Consider the following 21,256-nt stretch of genomic DNA (forward strand, 5'->3'; position numbering starts at 1 on the left):
CCCAGTTCCTGGTAGATAATAGGCACTAAAAAAAAAAGTTAGTTGGTTTACTGTCTGAATGAAAGGGAGGGGATTATCCTGTGCCTGCAATATAAAAATAGAGATTAAGCAATGAAATTAAATAGTTAAATTAGACATTTTTAGAGTCCTTCATAAAATGGTAATATATTACCATTTCCCAAGAGCAGATTGTACTTTCTGATGAATATTATTTGGGACATGAGGAACATAACTGGAATTTTAATATAACTATCTCTTATTGTATAACAATCTCTCAAAGTCCTAAATTCTGCAATTCTCAAATAATAGCACCATATTGTGTTGGTCAATAGAGTCAAAGTAAATCATCCAATATAACTTGCTGTGAACAAAAAATGTAAAACTAATTCCAGTTTTAGAGGTGACAGTGGGACATTAACTTGCTTCTTACAAAGGGACTTTGGTCAACACTGCATTTTCTTTAAAAGGATCTTAAAAGGTTCTTGTGATACTTCTAACCTCCTTCTATCCCTGCTTTTCTTTATTCCTACCCCCATCTGGTTTCATTGATTCTACCATATATTTGCAATCCTTTGTTCATTCTATTTTTATAATTTCTTTCACACCTCCCTGTCTGCTTGGATCAATGTCCCCTTTGAGAGATTCTGAGAAACTTACTATTTCAATAGAGATAATTTTAAAAGAGATTAAAAACTAATAAGAAAATCAGGACTTAGTGCATTGCCAGGCACACAGTAGGCATTTGATCAATGTGATTACTTAGTAAATGTGAAAGGAGCAATAGTAGACTAGAACTATTTTTTCTACACTAACTCCACCTTCGAAATCTGAGTCCAGGGATTTTTGTCTGTATTATCGTGAATATAAAATTGACACTGAGGTAGTAGAGTCATGATTCCTACAAAACATTTTCAGATTCTTTTTTTTTTACAAAGGTTACATTGAACTAGAATGGGATTTTCCTTAAAATATACCATTTCTGGACAATCTTGGAATTTGCCATTCAAGAAAAATTAGCTCTTGATACCTAGGCTAATCAAGATGTGAAAATAATTTTAATGAGATTGCTTAAGGGTGCCATGGAGAAGATGTATACATTTAAGAAAATGTATTTCTTAACTGATCTTCCCTTCTCCATGGTTTACCATTTATCTTTCATAATTTTTACTTCAGTATTTCCAGGATCTGTGATTTTTGTGTTTTAGAATATGTCTTTTACCAATGCAAATCACATGCTCTATAATGTGAATTTCTATGGCTGAAAAAAGCTCACTTACCTGTAGCAAACCTGATAGTAAATATTTCTGAACTTAATTTGGTCTTTAGATGACAAGCCCAGTCCATTTTAAGACCTGTATTCAGTCTTCTCAAGATGGTAGGCTCTTACCAGACTTGGGACTCCTGGACTGATCTTATTTAGGGACTGGAGAAATAAATGAAAATAGGAATAGCTTATATTCTTCTATTTATATCATGTCCTACGTTTAGCAATAATTGCCCTTTAAAATACTGACTTTATGTTATACTACTTTTCATACCAGAAAAGAAAGAAATAACCACTCATAGTAATTAACTATTCTATTTAGTTTTATTGAAGGGTAGTCTTTCTAAACAGTTGATGTTTTGCTGAACTGGAGATGAGGTGATATGGTTCTTAGGTTAGGTATCCAGTAACTCTCTGATTAATTCAGAGGCCTATAGTTTCAGATCAGTCAGGAGGTGGAAACTCATCAGAGTTTTAACACCAAGATGGGTCATGGGTCTGTCAATATCTAGATGATGTGACACAGATCAGGTATCATACCAAAGATAGCTCACTGAATTTCTCTTTGAATAAAGGAAGTTTTTGTCTCTTACAGTTGTCAATGATGTTTTAATTCTTGGGTGGTAAGGATTCCAGGATAATAGTTTTCTAAATGGGACAATGACTATAGGATCTTGAATATTTATCTTTCTTAGTTCAGGATGCAGAAATCTGTTATCTCTAATTCTAGGAATGACTGTTATTGAAAAAATTCATTTATTTGGGCTAAATAACATTCTCTATGAAATTACAATTTCAGAAGTAGTGATAGATCACCTCAGCAGCTCAGGGGTTAAGGCAAAATTGTAAAGCAATAAATCCCACAGTTAAGCAGGAAAATTTATTTTAAAAATCACTATAAACTTGAGTGTTCAAAAAAAACCTTATGTTTTATTTCTGAATTGCCTGAACATTATCAAGAGAAAAGACCTTGAATCATGTTCTTTAGTGAAAAGACAAGAATGATTTTTGCTCAAGGAGTTTACAACTTTCCCCTGATGCATGCTTTAGGAAGCAAAGTCAATTCATTCACAACTGAAGGAAAATATCTATGATTATGTGAATCTAAAGTAACAAGTATATCTTTGAATACATTACAGAAAGAAATATAGCAACTACAAATCAGACACTATGGAATATATTATTTTAGTTACCATTTAGATGACCCTAACATGGTTCCACTACCATAATTTTTACTTCAGTATTTCCAGGATCTGTGATTTTTGTGTTTTAGAATATGTCTTTTACCAATGCAAATCACATGCTCTATAATGTGAATTTCTATGGCTGAAAAAAGCTCACTTACCTGTAGCAAACCTGATAGTAAATATTTCTGAACTTAATTTGGTCTTTAGATGACAAGCCCAGTCCATTTTAAGACCTGTATTCAGTCTTCTCAAGATGGTAGGCTCTTACCAGACTTGGGACTCCTGGACTGATCTTATTTAGGGACTGGAGAAATAAATGAAAATAGGAATTGCTTATATTCTTCTATTTATATCATGTCCTACGTTTAGCAATAATTGCCCTTTAAAATACTGACTTTATGTTATACTACTTTTCATACCAGAAAAGAAAGAAATAACCACTCATAGTAATTAACTATTCTATTTAGTTTTATTAAAGGGTAGTCTTTCTAAACAGTTGATGTTTTGCTGAACTGGAGATGAGGTGATATGGTTCTTAGGTTAGGTATCCAGTAACTCTCTGATTAATTCAGAGGCCTATAGTTTCAGATCAGTCAGGAGGTGGAAACTCATCAGAGTTTTAACACCAAGATGGGTCATGGGTCTGTCGATATCTAGATGATGTGACACAGATCAGGTATCATACCAAAGATAGCTCACTGAATTTCTCTTTGAATAAAGGAAGTTTTTGTCTCTTACAGTTGTCAATGATGTTTTAATTCTTGGGTGGTAAGGATTCCAGGATAATAGTTTTCTAAATGGGACAATGACTATAGGATCTTGAATATTTATCTTTCTTAGTTCAGGATGCAGAAATCTGTTATCTCTAATTCTAGGAATGACTGTTATTGAAAAAATTCATTTATTTGGGCTAAATAACATTCTCTATGAAATTACAATTTCAGAAGTAGTGATAGATCACCTCAGCAGCTCAGGGGTTAAGGCAAAATTGTAAAGCAATAAATCCCACAGTTAAGCAGGAAAATTTATTTTAAAAATCGTTATAAACTTGAGTGTTCAAAAAAAAATCTTATGTTTTATTTCTGAATTGCCTGAACATTATCAAGAGAAAAGACCTTGAATCATGTTCTTTAGTGAAAAGACAAGAATGATTTTTGCTCAAGGAGTTTACAACTTTCCCCTGATGCATGCTTTAGGAAGCAAAGTCAATTCATTCACAACTGAAGGAAAATATCTATGATTATGTGAATCTAAAGTAACAAGTATATCTTTGAATACATTACAGAAATAAATATAGCAACTACAAATCAGACACTATGGAATATATTATTTTAGTTACCATTTAGATGACCCTAACATGGTTCCACTACCATAACTTTTAAGAACCCAGTCTCAGGCTTCTCTGCCTGAGAGCATGGGAAAAGGACTTTGGTACAATTCTAATTATAGTAATTAACATTTGTATCATGCTTTAAGAGTTATGGATTTCTTTACTCAAAACAACCTCTTGAGTGAAGTAATTGCAAGGATTATTACCCCCTTTTACAGATAGGGAAACTGAGGTTCAAAGTAGTCAAGTGACTCATAGTTAGATATTAGAGTTGGCATATAGCTTTAGGCTTTCTGAATCTATGACTAATATAGTTTATGTTATACCACAATGCAGCTCACTTGAATTTTTACCTCTCTTTTTTAGGTATATCTTTTTTTTCCTGTTTTTTTTATACTCATCACTTTCAGCACAAAGAAAACTAATATTATCATCTTATGGGTTTCCCCTCTCCCCTGTTCTCTAATTTTTCTCCTGATAATTTTTACTTAGACTTCTGGAGATATACTCTTATAAATATGCATCAGTTTACTTCCTTTTAATAAAAGCAAGCTAGATTAGGATCTAAAACAATTTTTAAGATTTGTAAAAATCATTCTTACCTGCACCTTTTCTATTAAAAAGAACAACTAGAAATCATTTGGAATTTATGGGGGAGGAAAAGAAAAGAAGATTGGGATAATATAAAAGGACATTATTACACCTGTCATCAGTATCTGAAGGAAAAATAGAATGATCTGAGTAATCCAACCTCACAGCCACTATTCACTTCCTAAAAACCAAGATAGCTAAAAACTTCCAGTGACCAAAGTATTGTTAGGCTTTTTAGGCTATAGTTCTATCTTCACCTCCAACTCTTCCTTCCTTTCTCTCCTTGCCAAGACCCCTAATTTTACACATCGTAATAACTCAATAAATATCTTTTGAATTGAATATGAAAGGCAACTTACTAAACCCAGGTGTCATGTGTCACTTGGTTTGAATGTTGATGAGAAATGGGGCTTTAGCTTCCCTGCTAGGTCTACTCTACTTAGAATAAACTGTAATAATAGGATAAGATATGATGGGAATAACCAATCAAATAGAAAATATTTACTTAGAATAACAAAGTAAGTAGCCAGAAAATCATGAAATAAGAAGTATTCTCAACCCTCACAAGCAAATGAACAGAATCTCCCTAAGGCTTTTATACCAATGAGGGAAGAACATTTGTTCTCTTTGCTCTCAGAGATGAAGAATTTTGGCTTTCATGAAGTTGGTCTAGAGTTTAGGATGGAAGGATTTCCCTTACTAACTTCTCATGGCTCTGCTTTCTGACAATTGATTTGCCTTATACTTTTCTTGGCTCCAACTCCAGTTAATTCCTTTCAGAAAAAAACTTTTTTGGCAGGGCAATTGGAGTTGCCTATTATATCCCAAAGAGATCTTAAAGAAGGGAAAGGGACCTGGATGTTCAAAAATGTTTGTGGCAGTCCTTTTTGTAGTGGCTAGAAACTGGAAATTAAATGGATGCCCATCGATTGGAGAATGGCTGAATAAATTGTGGCATATGAATGTTATGGAATATTATTGTTCTGTAAGAAATGACCAGAAGGATGAATACAGAGAGGCTTGGAGAGACTTACATGAACTGATGCTGAGTGAAATGAGCAGAGCCAGCAGATCATTATACACTTCAACAATAATACTATATGATGATCAATTCTGATGGACGTGGATCTCTTCAACAATGAGATGAACCAAATCACTTCCAATTGTTCAGTAATGAAGAGAACCAGCTACACCCAGTAAAAGAACTATGGGAAATGAGTGTGGACCACAACATAGCATTTCCACTCTTTCTGTTATTGTTTGCTTGCATTTTTATTTTCCTTCTCAGGTTATTTTTACCTTCTTTCTAAATCTGATGTTTTTTGTGCAAGATAACTGTAGAAATATGTATATACATATTGTATTTAACACATACTTTAACATATTTAACATATATTGGACTATTTGCCATCTAGGGGAGGAAGTGGGGGAAAGGAGAGGAAAAGTTGGAACAGAAGGTTTTGCAAGGGTCAGTGCTGAAAATTTATCCATGCATATGTTTTGTAAATTTAAAAAAACTATAATAATAATAAAAAACGACTTGCCTAGAGTCACAAAGCTAATAAGCATTAAGTGTCTGAGGCCACATTTGAACTTCAGGGCCAGTGCTCTGACCATTATACTATATATATACATATCTGCCTGCTTCCACTGCTCTCTACCTCCACAGCCTTCATCTTCTGAGGTTCTTCTGTCATTCCTTGCTTTCTAACTTCAAAACTACCATTTTTTTGCTTCGCCACCATGTTGCTATTCTTAACAACAACAACAACAACAAAAAACTAAACTTCTACTTTGTTGCTGCTGAAGCTACTATTATTTTGCTCTCCTAATGTAAGGTTGTCTGTTTCATGCTAAAGCTACTATTACTTTGGGGAAATGTCATTGCTCTCTAAGTGTAAAGTTATCTGTGTTCCATGCTTTTTGGCTAAGTCAGCAGAGAAGATTATAGGTCTAGGTCGGAAGGTACCTCAGAAACCACCTAACCTAACTTCCTCATCATAGCTCTTTCTAGCTAGGAATACTAAAGAGCCCCTCAGCAGCTGGGACATATTTGTTTGTTTGTTTTTCCTAGACCCATTCAACAAAAAGGTATCATCACTCTTAGCTGAATTAAGGGACCAGCCTTCCCCACTGATTTCTGACCAGCTCTAACCCATAGATGGCCAAACAAGTCTAACAGAGCAGAAAGACCTTCTCACAGAAAGATAGAAGGCAGCATGTAGTTTAAGGAAACAAACTACTACCACAACCTCTCCTCAGAAACTGATGCAGAGAGCCCTGGAACCAGAAACTTTGAGAATAGCATTGATCTTCAGACTTTCAAACTGGTTTGCTTTCAGCCTGGACCCTATAGTCATTATTGAGGAAAGATATCATAGTGGAAAAGGGGTCCATTTTCCTTAATACAAGTTATACCAACTGCTAAGTCACTGACAGGACCTAGGAGTGGTAGCATGCCCCGACTACTCATTGGTCCTTCTTCCATCCCAGTTCTTGGATCCATCATCCTAGGAACCAACTCCTTTGGAGATGTGACCTATTACTTCTGCAGCACCTACAACCATATTTATTGAAGACTCAGAGAATGAAGTTATCTCTCCAAAGTTCTTGGCACTTTCAAATGGTTCAACATCAGAAATATAAATAAAAGAATATCTGCTTTGTTGCTGCACTCTAAAGACAATGGGACCTTTCCATCTGATTGGAAGCTGAAACTTTTTGTACGCTTTGGTTCCCTTCAGTAGAATATGAACTCTTCAAGAGCAGGAAATGTTTTACTTTCCTAATGCATTCATTTATACATTCATTCATTCTCCTATCCCTACCATTTAACTTCTGTTGCTACTGTTTCTGTATCCATGAGTAACAACCAAAAATAAGTAACATTATTATTACTCTTATTTATATATATATATATATTATCATCAACTTACTATATATATATATATATATATATATGTGTGTGTAATATATATATATATCTTAAATAAACATTTAAGAGACATTTGCCACACAGATTTACCCAACTAATCCTCCTCTAATTCTATTGCATTGATATTGCCTGTTCAAAATACTTTTTATTTTTATATAATCAAAATTTCCATTTTGTTTTTGATCATCCTTTATGCATATGTTTAGTTAAGAGTTTTCCCACTAGCCATAATTGTGAAAAGTATCTCCTTTACTTTTCCTCTATTTTTAAATATTATCTTTTATATTTAGTTCATGTTTTCATTTGCAGCATATTGTGGTTTGTTGCATTAAATCTTTAGTCCCATAGATCCTTTTTTCTTTCTTATCTCTTTGTTCTTTTTCTTTATCCTTCAATCCAATTTCTTTTTTTAAAGCTTAAACAAAGAATTATTTTTAATTGCTTAATCATTTCTTGATAGTTGATTATTTTTATTTTGGTTGGACCTCTTGAATATTTGTAATCATTTCTAATAATCTTTGAAATTATTTTAGATTGTTTTAAAGCCTCTCTTGATGACTGTTTTTTCCCCATTGACTCTCAGGTTCAGCTGTGTTGGACATATTTAAATCTATTTAATTTTTGGAATATAGAATTTTTTCCTTACAATTTCTTATGATTGTGGAATTAACTTGAACTATTCAAATTGTTTTTCCTTCATGATTGAAATTCTTGATGTCTACTGCTTGCAAAATTTTTGGTTTGCTATTAAAATTGAAATTTCATGACTACAAATATGCTTTAGAATTTTTAGTGAAGAGATTTTTCTGTGGTAGTAGTTGTGTGGTGTAATTCAAATAATGCTTTGCTTTCTCTTTGATCTTTTCCTTTCTGTTTGTTTGGTCTTCCTCATTTATTTTGCTTTATCTTATTTCATGACTTACTCCCTAACTTTGGTTGTACCCCAAAGCTCCTTCTCATGCCTTCTTTTGTTCCTTTATCGTCATAGTTGATATTGGTATTAGCAGATACCCTAGGCTTAAAGCAATCATTTTTCTAAAGATGACTGCAAGATATAAAAATCTAGCTCTGTCTCTCCTCTGAACTTCAGTTCTGAATCAACAACTACCTATTGGACAATTTCCAAATGACTAAACCTAAACCCAAAGAGTAGGCCTTAATGGCTTACTGCCAACTTGGAAGGGGGTCTCTAACAGCATGCCCTAGGCGTCTGTCCTTGAGTCTGTGATTGCCAGTGTGGTTACAGTGTCTTGGATAAAGATGTAATTATCATATTTGTGAAGTTTTAAGATAGCAGAGAATAAGGGAAAAAAAGATAACATGCTGGATGGACAGAGCCAAGATCCAAAAAGATCTTGGGAGTCTAGAATAATTTTCTGTCTATAATAAAATACAATGTAATGTGTATAAGTATGAAGTTACATAATTAAAAAAACCTTTCAATTCCATTTCAAAAAATTTAAGAATTTGAAAGGTGTGTGGTTCTAAAGAAGCTCCTTAAAAAAAAATAATTGCAGATTTTATTGCATAGTAAGGAAAGGAACAAGGTTTTTTAAAGTGAGTAGTGTCCACCAGGTAATATGCTAAGCAGTTTATTAATATTATCTAATCTGTGGCTGTATCTGGTGACTAAGGAAAGTTCAATTCTGTAAATATCAATGTTATCTAGGAACTCAGAGTGTAAAATCTTTCAACCAAGGTAAGCTGAATGTGATCAAATAGAAGATTGAAAGATCTAACATCTTGGGTGTCAGTGAACTCAAGATGGATAGGAATGGGTGAATTTAATTCAGTTGACCATTACATGTAGTACTGTGGGTGAGAATCTCTTGGTAGAAATGCAGTGGCCTTCATTGTCCTTAAAAGGACAAAAAAAAAACCATATAATCTCAAAAATGACAGAATGATATCTACTCAAATTGAAGATGAACCATTCAACATCAAAGTGATACTAAGCTCAAACCAATGATTGTAAAGCTGCCAAAGTTGCTCAGTTATGTGGAGACCTAAAACATCATATAGAAATAACATCAGAAAAAATCACACTTATCATAGGAGATTGGAATGCTAAAGTAGAAAATCAAAGGATAATTTTAATAACAGACAAGTTTTGTCTTAGATTACAAAATGAATCAGAGTACAGACTAAACAAGTTTTGTCAAAATTACTCACTGGTCATAGGGTCTTTTTCAACAACCAAAAGACAGTTCTACACATGGACTTTACCAGATAATCAATATATAAATCAGATTGATTACATAATTTGCTGCCAATCATGGAAAATCTCCATACAGTTAAAACAAAACCTTGAGCCTGCTGTGACTCAGATTGTGAACTTCTTATTGCAAAATTCAGACTTAAATTGAAGAAAATAGGAAAACCCATCAGAGCATATATGTATAACCTTAAAAATACCTTTTTATGAATATGAAGTGGAAGTGATGAATTGAATTAAGTAAATAGATCTCTTAATAGAGTGCCTGAAGAATTATGGACATTCATAATACTATACAGAGGCAGCAACAAAAAAATCCCAGAGAAAAAAAGAGAGCAAGTATGCATAATAATTGATGAGGCTTTGTAAATTTATAAATAAATAAATAACTGAGAAAAGAAAAAAAAAGTAAAAGGTAAAGGAGAAAGGGAAATGTATATGCAATTGAATGAAGAATTCTAGAAATGTTGTAGGGAGAGATAAGGTTTTATTAAATGAGCAAAGCAAGAAAGAGAAGGAAGCTATAGAATGGCAAAAATGAGATTTCTTCAAAAAATCAGAGATACCAGGGGGACTTTGCATATAAAAATGGGCATAACAAATATGGGAAGGATTTAACAGAAGTAGAAGAAATTAAAAAAATATGATGCTGAAATCCTGAAATATGATGCTATTAAAGGGCTTACTCAAAATGCTAACAAATTTGAGAAATAAACAGTGGCCACTGGATTGGAAAAGATCAGTTTACACTCCAATCCTAAAGGAAATGCCAAGGAACATTCAAATTACTGAACAATTGCACTAATTTCACAAGACATTAAGGTAATGCTTAAGATTCTGCAATTTAGGCTTTAACAATGACTGAACCAAGAATTACCAGAAGAATACAATGATTTTCAAAAAGCAAAGGAACTGGAGATCAACTTGCCAATATTTAGTAGATGATGGAGAAAACAAGGGAGTTCTAGAGGGAAAAGGTACTTCTGTTTTATTGACTACACTAAAGCCTTGATTGTGTGGATTGCAAAAAAATATGATAAATCCTGGAAAAGATGGAAGTACCAGATCTTCTTACTTGTCTTCTGAGGAACTTTTAGGTAAATTGAGAAACAAAACCAAATATGGACCAACAAATTAACTTAAGAATAGAAAAAGAGTCCAACAAGGTTGTATATTGTCACTTCATTTAACTTACATGCAAAGTGCATCATACAAAATGCCAGGCTGGATGAATCAAAAGTTGGAATTATGGTTGCTTGAAGAAATTTTGATAACCTCAGATGTACAAATGATACCATTCTGAATGAAAGAAGTAAAGAAGAATTAAGAAGCTTCCTGATAAGGATAAAAGAAGATTGTGTAAAAGTTGACTGAAAGCTTAATGTTTGAAAAAAAAATTAGATCATGGCATCTGGTCCCATTATTTCCTAGAAAGAAGAGAGAGACAAAATGGAAGCAGTGTCAGATATTATATTCTTGGATTCAAAGATCACTGAAGAAATTAAAAGATGATTACTCTTTGGAAGGAAAGCTATGACAAATTTGTATAGCAGCTTAAAAGTAGAGACATTACTCTGCTGACAAAAGCATGTATAGTCAAATCTATGTTTTTTTCCAGTAGTATTGTATGGTTGTGAGTGTTAAACTATGAGGAAAGCTGAATGTTGCAGAATCAACACTTTCAAATTGTGACACTGAGATGATTTTGTGAATTCATTGGGCAGCAAGGAGGCCAGAGCAGTCAGTAGTTAATTCAGACTCATCATTAAAAGGACCAATACTAAATAGAAAAATACCTCCAAAAATACAGCTTGCCCAAACTAACAGAGGAAGAAGTAAATATCCTAAACAGTCCCATCTCAGAAAAAGAAATAGAACAAACTATCAATCAACTCCCTAAGAAAAAATCCCCAGGACCAGATGGATTTACATGTGAATTCTACCAAACATTTAAAGAACAATTAACTCCAATGTTATATAAACTATTTGAAAAAATAGGGATTGAAGGAGTCCTACCAAACTCCTTTTATGACACAGATATGGTACTGATACCTAAACCAGGTAGGCTGAAAACAGAGAAAGAAAATTATAGACCAATCTCCCTAATGAATATTGATGCTAAAATCTTAAATAAAATATTAGCAAAAAGATTACAGAAAATTGTCACCAGGATAATACACTATGACCAAGTAGGATTTATACCAGGAATGCAGGGCTGGTTCAATATTAGGAAAACTATTAGCATAATTGACTATATCAATAACCAAACAAACAAAAACCACATGATCATCTCAATAGATGCAGAAAAAGCATTTGATAAAATCCAACATCCATTCCTAATAAAAACACTTGAGAGCATAGGAATAAATGGACTTTTCCTTAAAATAGTCAGGAGCATATATTTAAAACCATCAGTAAGCATCATATGCAATGGGGAAAAACTGGAACCTTTCCCAGTAAGATCTGGAGTGAAGCAAGGTTGCCCACTATCACCATTATTATTTAATATTGTATTAGAAACACTAGCCTCGGCAATAAGAGTCGAGAAAGATATAAAAGGAATTAGAGTAGGCAATGAGGAAATCAAACTATCACTCTTTGCAGATGATATGATGGTATACCTAGAGAACCCCAGAGATTCTACCAAAAAGCTATTGGAAATAATTCATAATTTTAGCAAAGTAGCTGGCTACAAAATAAATCCCCATAAATCCTCAGCATTTTTATACATCACCAACAAAACCCAACAGCAAGAGATACAAAGAGAAATTCCATTCAGAATAACTGTTGATACCATAAAATATTTGGGAATCTATCTACCAAAGGAAAGTCAGGAATTATATGAGCAAAATTATAAAAAAGTCTCCACACAAATAAAGTCAGACTTAAATAATTGGAAAAATATTAAGTGCTCTTGGATCGGCCGAGCGAACATAATAAAGATGACAATACTCCCTAAACTAATCTATTTATTTAGTGCTATACCAATCAGACTTCCAAGAAAATATTTTATTGATCTAGAAAAAATAACAACAAAATTCATATGGAACAATAAAAAGTCGAGAATCTCAAGGGAATTAATGAAAAAAAAATCAAATGAAGGTGGCCTAGCTGTACCTGATCTAAAATTATATTATAAAGCAGCAGTCACCAAAACCATTTGGTATTGGCTAAGAAATAGATTAGTGGATCAGTGGAAAAGGCTAGGCTCACAAGACAGAATAGTCAATTATAGCAATCTAGTGTTTGACAAACCCAAAGCCCCTAACTTCTGGGAAAAGAATTCATTATTTGATAAAAACTGCTGGGATAATTGGAAATTAGTATGGCAGAAATTAGGCATGGACCCACACTTAACACCATATACCAAGATAAGATCAAAATGGGTCTATGACCTAGGCATAAAGAACGAGACTATAAATAAATTAGAGGAACATAGAATAGTTTATCTCTCAGACTTGTGGAGGAGAAAGAAATTTGTGACCAAAGATGAACTAGAGACCATTACTGATCACAGAATAGAAAATTTCGATTACATCAAATTAAAAAGCTTTTGTACAAATAAAACTAATGCAAACAAGATTAGAAGGGAAGCAACAAACTGGGAAAACATTTTCACAGTTAAAGGTTCTGATAAAGGCCTCATTTCCAAAATATATAGAGAACTGACTCAAATTTATAAGAAATCAAGCCATTCTCCAATTGATAAATGGTCAAAGGATATGAACAGACAATTTTCAGAGGATGAGATTGAAACTATTACCACTCATATGAAAGAGTGTTCCAAATCGTTATTGATCAGAGAAATGCAAATTAAGATAACTCTGAGATACCACTACACACCTGTCAGATTGGCTAAGATGATAGGAAAAAATAATGATGAATGTTGGAGGGGATGCGGGAAAACTGGGACACTAATGCATTGTTGGTGGAGTTGTGAACGAATCCAACCATTCTGGAGAGCAATCTGGAATTATGCCCAAAAAATTATCAAATTGTGCATACCCTTTGATCCAGCAGTGTTTCTATTGGGCTTATATCCCAAAGAAATACTAAAGAAGGGAAAGGGACCTGTATGTGCCAAAATGTTTGTAGCAGCCCTGTTTGTAGTGGCTAGAAACTGGAAAATGAATGGATGCCCATCAATTGGAGAATGGCTGGGTAAATTGTGGTATATGAATGTTATGGAATATTATTGTTCTGTAAGAAATGACCAGCAGGATGAATACAGAGAGGACTGGCGAGACTTACATGAACTGATGCTAAGTGAAATGAGCAGAACCAGGAGATCATTATACACTTCGACAATGATATTGTATGAGGACATATTTTGATGGACGTGGATTTCTTTGACAAAGAGACCTGAGTTTCAATTGATAAATGACGGACAAAAGCAACTACACCCAAAGAAAGAACACTGGGAAACGAATGTAAACTATCTGCATTTTTGTTTTTCTTCCCGGATTATTTATACCTTCTGAATCCAATTCTCCCTACGCAACAAGAGAACTGTTCGGTTCTGCAAACATATATTGTATCTAGGATATACTGCAACATATCCAACATATAAAGGACTGCTTGCCATCTAGGGGAGGGGGTGGAGGGAGGGAGGGGGAAAAAATCGGAACAGAAACGAGTGTCAATATAATGTAATTATTAAATAAAAAATTAAAAAAAAAAAAAGACAATGACTGAATAAATGAACAAGTGACCTGGTCAAAATACATATATAATGAATTACTGTGTTTACTTTTGGGTGCCAAATTTTAAAAGTAGTAGCTATTATAATGAGAAATAGATGATTTTATATTAAGTTCAGTCAAAGAAGTGGAAAATATTTAGTCTGGACTAAAGAACATTTAAAAAGGCCATATTTGTAATGGTGTGACCCCAAGTTATGTAAACACTGTATGCCTCACTTTCCTCAGATGTAAAATGAGGATTATTGTAGTACCTCCTATTTTATTGTGAGAGTAAAATTAGATAATGCTTTGAAATTTTTTAAATGCTTTGAAAATTTTAAAGTGATGTAAAGATGCTTACTATTATAGATTATTTTATTGTTATTATTGTTATGTCTTTAAGTTTATGAAGAAACATTATGCAGAAGAAAGATGAGACCTTCTCTGAGAGCAAAACTAATAGTTATCAGTAAAATTTGCACTAAAATAGATTTAGGGGAAATCTATAAGGAAAAACCTTTAACAATCCATTCTATCTAAAAGCAAAAAAGGATATATGTAGAAGAAATTAGTCTTTTTAGCACTGGAGTAGCCCCAGACTCAATGATAGTTAAGCTGTCTGCTAATTCAAAATATTGTGATTCTCCACAAGTAGCCACTCTGCTGTTGCTTGTCCTGCTGTATCACCAACACACATCTGGCAAGGGCTACCGGAAGCCCCGCCTGCCCAGTCTTGGCATTGGGAATTGGAGGGGAGTTCTAGGTCTGCAAGTCCTTGCATAGGGCAAGAAAAGTTGTCCATTTAGATTTGGAATAGAAGCCATCTAGTTCAACTTCCATATTATACAAATGAAGAAACTGAGGTCCAGAGATACGAAGTAATTTGTCTAAGTAGCAAGTATAGAAACCAAGCTTCAATGCCAATTCATCTGGCTCTAAATCAAGCATTCTTTGCCCTTAGTTACACCTCCTGTTTCACATGAACTGCTATTAAATGAGATCGCTCCTATTCTTTGTTTAGGTAGTTGGTTTCTTCTTGCTTCTTCAGCTTGCTCAATTCGGAGCTTTAAATTCTTCTTTTTAAAAGTCAAATAGAGGCTTAAAATAAGCAGTAAGTATTTAGTACTAGATCCAGATGTCATCTCAAGCAAGAAACAAAAATGCTTTGATTTTAGCAAAATAACCTTTGATGCCTAAAGAGACTCTAATAAGTGCCTTTGTTCTGTGATCTTAAAATGAATTCCGAAGCACACAAAAGAAAAAGCCTGGAGAGACTGACACCCCTTGCTTTACTGCACAAGGACTGCAGCAGCAACAGTGACCTGCCAATGTGTCCTTACCACCTCTGTGCCTGCACATAGAGTGTTCCCCCTGCTGTGTTACCTTAGTTGCTTATCATAGAGGGACCAGCCCCGGGCCTTTCAGAAGGAAGTACAGTTTTCCTTGGTTGTTTTAATGCTTGGCCTTGTCTGTCACAGCCAGCCAGGGTGCTAATTAGTGCCAATTACCCTAGTTGTAAGGAAGAAAACTGTGAGCAAAGGAAAGACTTTGAAGTCTAAAATCACTAGAAATTTGTTTCTCAGGATTCTCCTCAACAATATATTACCCCATGGACCAATACCATACTAATTTTAACACATGTGGTCATAGAACAGAATAACTTCTTAGGAATAATTATTTTCTGTGGAGGTGTTCATCTCATATTAAGAAAAACTAAACCAAATCTCTACAATGTCAAATCCCTGTTTCCCTCTGTAACTGAAAGAAAAGAAAAGCGTTTTCTTAAGAGTTATCTTCATATGTCAAGAAAAAAAGCAGGACATTGATGTTTATATAAACAGATATTGGTATTGCTTATGATAATTCCTTATTTTTATTTAGTTTTTTCTAGGGAACACTTTAAAGACATATTTAATTAATTTTCAAGTTCTTTTTTTTTAGTCATTCTTCTTTTTAAATTTCTTTTAAAGATTTTGCACCTTTTCCTTAATTTTACCTGTGTAGTCTTCAAAGCTCATATTGACCTTATGTATTTTTGCTGGTGGTATTCCAGCTTTAAGTTTCTCTCAGAAGTTTGAGCTCCAACTCAGATATTCACTGGACAAGTCAATTAATTTCTTTATACTTCAGTTTACTCATCTGTAAAATGATAATAACCATACTTAGAACTATTATGAAGAAAAATGTTTTGAAATCTTAAAACACTATGTAAATCTGACTTCTTTTTCTCCTTCTATTCCTTCTCCTCCTCCTCCTCCTTCTGTTATTATCTCAAATATCCTAGAGAAAAGTAGAACATTAATTTAAAGTCCCCCTCTTTACCTCTATTTTAATTTTTGTTTTTTTTCTCTTAACTTGTCCAAAATGCCTCATTATATTTTCCTACCCCTGATGTCATAATTACCCCAAATACATCTTGAGTTCTTCTGCATATTAACATCATTAATATTTATTGGAATTATTTGATCTTCATAAAATATTTTCCTTGTAAAGTTTTTCTCTCCATTTCTCATTCTTAATGGAATCTTTTCATTTTCTTCTATAAACTCAAGTGAGCTCCCAATTATGTCTAGGATCAAATATAAATTCCTCTATCTAGTATTTAAAACCTTTTACAACCTCACTTCAAACTACTTTTCCTGCTGTGTTGCCCATTCTCTTCACTTTTCCTATAGACAAGCTCAACTGAATTTGCTGTTCCTCACACATAGCACTCTATTCATGATGTCCATGATTTTTTTCCTGAAGCTGTCTCCATGACTGAGAATACCATCCCTTTTGTTCTACACCTCTTAGAATGCCAAGTTTTTTTCCAGGCTCAGGAAAATGCCAACTTTTATATGAAGCCTTTCCTTATATCTCTAGATACTAGTGATTCCCACATCAATATTACTTTGCATTTATTTTGATATAGTATTTATGTACATGTTATCTAATCCACTTGAATTCTAATTTCAAGAACAGGGACAATTTAACTTTCCCTAACAGCTAGTACTATACCTGTTGCATAGGAAGTATTTACTATAATGTTTCTTGATTGATTCTTATTTTTCTTTGTTAAAAAATATCAAAAGAGACATAACTTGATGTTACAATAATCATAAGCATTTATTCATTTAAAAATATAAATGAATGTCTATTAAGGACATAACACTGTGGGTTATGGGAGTTTAAAATATGGTTCTGGTCCTGCTGCACTGAAAAGCAAAACATCCAGGAATAGAGGGGCAATATTTCTATTTACTGTGTCCTAGTGAGATAACAACTGGAGAACTATATTTGATTCTGGAGGTCACAATTTAAGAATGTTTTGATAAGTTGGAAAGTATCCAGAAAAGAACTCCCAGGATGATGAAGAGTCTTGAGTCGACATTATGAGTTTCAATTGAGAAAAATGGGGAAGTGTAGCCTGGAGAAGAGAAGGTTCAGGGAATACATGACAGCTGTTTTCAAGTATTTGAAAGATGATCATGTAGAATAGATTTGTTCTATTTGGCTCCATAAGGACAGATCCAGGAACAGGAAGAAGTTGTAAGGAACAAACAAATATAGGCTGACTTCGGGGAAAACTTCCTAACAACTAGACCTTAACAAAAGTAAAATGGTCTGCCTTGGAAAGTGGGTGAATTCACTCACATTAAAGATCTTCAAATAGAGTTTGAATGACTACTTCTCAGGCATTTTATGTGGAATTTTTTTAGGAAGTACTATATGGCAACTGAAGTCCCTCCTAGCTCCCAAAATTATGTGATTCTGTGATCACCAAAATCCTTATGATATAGCCATACATATAATATAGTAATAATATATACATGAAAGTGAAATATTTATTTGAAGCAAGGTATATAGCTAGATTCCAATTAGAATGAATAATGAATCTCCTGAACTGGTTGCCTTATTCAAACTTATGCTTTATATTTCCCTTGCACTGGAACCAATTACCATATATTTATGTAATTATAACTTTAAATAGTGCGACTTCAAATACACATGGGGTTCAATAATCACATTCATAGGGATCTAGCTAGCTATAATTTTGTTATAAGTGAACAGTACAAAATAGCTTTTGGAGGGTGAAATCACCATGGACTGGAATGGTTAAGGAAGTCTGCCGAGAATAGGATAGATGAGATCTATAAAGGTCGGAAGAAAAAAGTGACATAAGAAAATATGGGGATATGGAAATAATGATAATAAGAATTAAGTAGACCATAGATTATTTGAGTTGAAAATGATCTTCAAAGTTATATAGTTCAATTTCCCAATCCATTCTGGAGCCCCTTTTATAGTATCATTTCAAATGACTGAAAACTCTCTACTTCATAAAATAATTCATTATTTTTTTGATAATTCTAATTGTTAGAAATGTTTATCTTATATTAACAGGTGTAGTACTGTATATTGCTTTTGTCTATTAGTCTTGGAGTCCTGTCCTCTAGAATTTTATTCAATAAATATATTTACTTTCCCACTAATATTATCATTTAAATATTTCAAGAGAGCTATCAAGGTCCCTCTAAAGCCTTTTCCTAACCAGATAAACACCTACGGTTTTTTGGTCAATCCTTATTTGACATGACTTGCAAAGACCCTTCAATATACTAGTCATCATCCTCTAAAGCCAGCTATTATTTGTTGATCACTATCAAATGATATTATAGGTAGTATAAACCTTAGAAGTTATCTAATCTAAATGTGGCACTCAAGGCTGAATGCTACAATCCAGATATATTTTCACCAGCACCACACATGTTGAAACTATTATCTCCTTGATATCTTAACATTGCACTTATATTAATGAACTTTAAGCCTGCATTAATTTTGTTGCTGACTCCATTATACTACTGGTTTATATTGAGCTTTCAACCAACTAGATGCAGTATGGTATAGTGGTCCACTCACTTGACTGGCAATCAAGAGATCTAACTGTAGAGTTACCTCTCACACTAACTAGCTGTATAACTTTATTAGTAACAATAATAGATAGAATATATATATATAATGCTTTGCTCTCCAAAGCATACTACATATATTAAATCATCTGATTACTTAAAGCACTGAGAGTTTATGATTCTCAAGTCTCCCTAGCTCCTTTTCATGTGAATTGATGATTAAACCAAATACCTTCAGACTAAATTTGCTATTAAAAAAAAATCTAAAGACAAGGCTTTTAAATATATTCTTACTAAATCTCATTTTATTATATTAGTCCATATACTGTTCTATTGTTATTTCTTTGAATCTTCAGTCAAATATGTTACTCAATATATTAGCAAGTTGTTCCAGATTTTTGTCATCTATCATTCTGATAAACATTATTTTTGAATCTTTATCCAAGTCATTGGGGGGGGGGGGTGCGGAATATGCAAGGGCTTGGGCATACACCACTGTCTACTTCTGTATTTAAATTGACACATGCATTATAAGAGTATGATTATAGCAACTCATATGTCTATAGTGATAAAAGTTTTGCAAATCTTAGATTTTCATATAAATATACTGTTATTTAATTTGGAAATTCCTTTAAGCTAAGCAACTTCAAAATTATCTGACTATACTATTATGCAGCCCATATTTTCCCTTCTTGTTCATAAGGATATCAAAAGATATTTTGTCATATGTTTTTTAAAAAGTCAGGTTTTAGTACATGCCCTTATTTAGCCATTCAATTAGACTTGCAGACAAGGAAAAGAGCCAAATTTGGAGCAACTTTTTCCTAGTGAATTCTAATAACAAAGATCACTGCTTTCTTTTCTAATTAGAATGGAAATATATGTTTTGAGATCAAAAAGGAAGTCAGATTAGGCTCATATTATGAAGTACTTTGAGGACTTTGGGCTTAATTCTATAAGTGATGAGAAAACATTAAAGGATCTTAAGAAAGACATTAGCTTTAAAAGGAAGCCATCTTTTTTGGAAAATCAATCTGATGATGATAATATACATGGAGAAGTAGAAGATATTAGGAATGGAGAGAATAGTTAGAAGGCTATAGAAATTGTCCAGGTGTGAGGTGATACAGACTTAAATTGGAGAGGATTAAATTGCTATTATCTTTTTTTTCATAAGTGATCACACTGAGATGGTGAAGATTGTGATTTTCTTGCTATTACAGTCTAATTTAATGGCAGGATTGAAAGTTATATAGTAACTTGCTGAAGGAAGTTTCCTAATATTGTTCTCCTTATGGTTCATGACAACCTGTGCTAATTTAATTCGGGACTCCAATATAGCCCATCTCTGTTTTGACCTGTAATAACTTTTGAGAATCTGTATAAAAGAATTTAGGTCTGCTTCTTTTGGTTCCACTTTTCTTTTGACTCATTGATGGGTGGTTGTCATTTTTAACTATTATGATTTTTTATTGCAGTTCGAGGAAAAATCAAAACCTATTGAAAAAAAAAAAACTTCCTGTCATACAATTTTTTGTTTAAAACTTTCCCTAAAGTTAACTTGGGGGAAGTTAGATGACTGAATGGATAGAGTGCCAAGACTGGAATTGAAAATCTCATTTTCCTGAGTTCAAATGTGTCCTTAAATACTTTTTAGCTATGTGACCAGAGAAAGCTCACTTTAAGCTGTTGAACCAGAGAAGGAAATGGCAAACCACTCCAACCTCTTTGCCAAGAAAACCTCAAATGGGGTCATGAAAAGTCAAATAAAACTAGAGCTACTGAACAGCAATAAAGGGTTAAATGTAGTGTCTGTTTTGAGAGTTGTCTTTTCAACAATACGTTTGGTTCATATGTTGGTCTTATAGAAGCTAGTGAAAGCTAAACAAAATGACTCTGTTGTCATTAGCACTTTCTGAATCTTTCACTTATCTCTCTGCAGGTAGGAAAGTGGAAAGACAAAAACCTTCAGATGAAATACTATGTATGGCCTCGTGTGTGTCCTGAGACTGAAGAGCGGGAGGATGACCACTTGAGCATTGTCACCCTGGAAGAGGCTCCTTTTGTCATTGTGGAAAGTGTGGATCCATTGAGTGGAACCTGCATGAGGAATACAGTTCCCTGCCAGAAACGCATTGTCACTGAGTATGGCAAACTGGT

The 21,256-nt window shown here is 33.5% G+C and overlaps 1 protein-coding gene across 1 annotated transcript in view; it reads left to right on the top strand.

Annotated features, from left to right (window-relative positions):
* The window catches only part of LOC127538667 (glutamate receptor ionotropic, NMDA 2B), a 281,355-nt gene that overhangs the window by 188,487 nt on the left and 71,612 nt on the right, over positions 1–21,256 (top strand). The window contains exon 5 of the mRNA XM_051962433.1: positions 21,039–21,241. Within this exon, the coding sequence (XP_051818393.1) occupies positions 21,039–21,241 (203 nt within the window). The remainder of the gene's footprint in view (positions 1–21,038; positions 21,242–21,256) is intronic.

This window comes from Antechinus flavipes, chromosome 5 (genome assembly GCF_016432865.1).
Source record: "Antechinus flavipes isolate AdamAnt ecotype Samford, QLD, Australia chromosome 5, AdamAnt_v2, whole genome shotgun sequence".
NCBI lineage: Eukaryota > Metazoa > Chordata > Mammalia > Dasyuromorphia > Dasyuridae > Antechinus > Antechinus flavipes.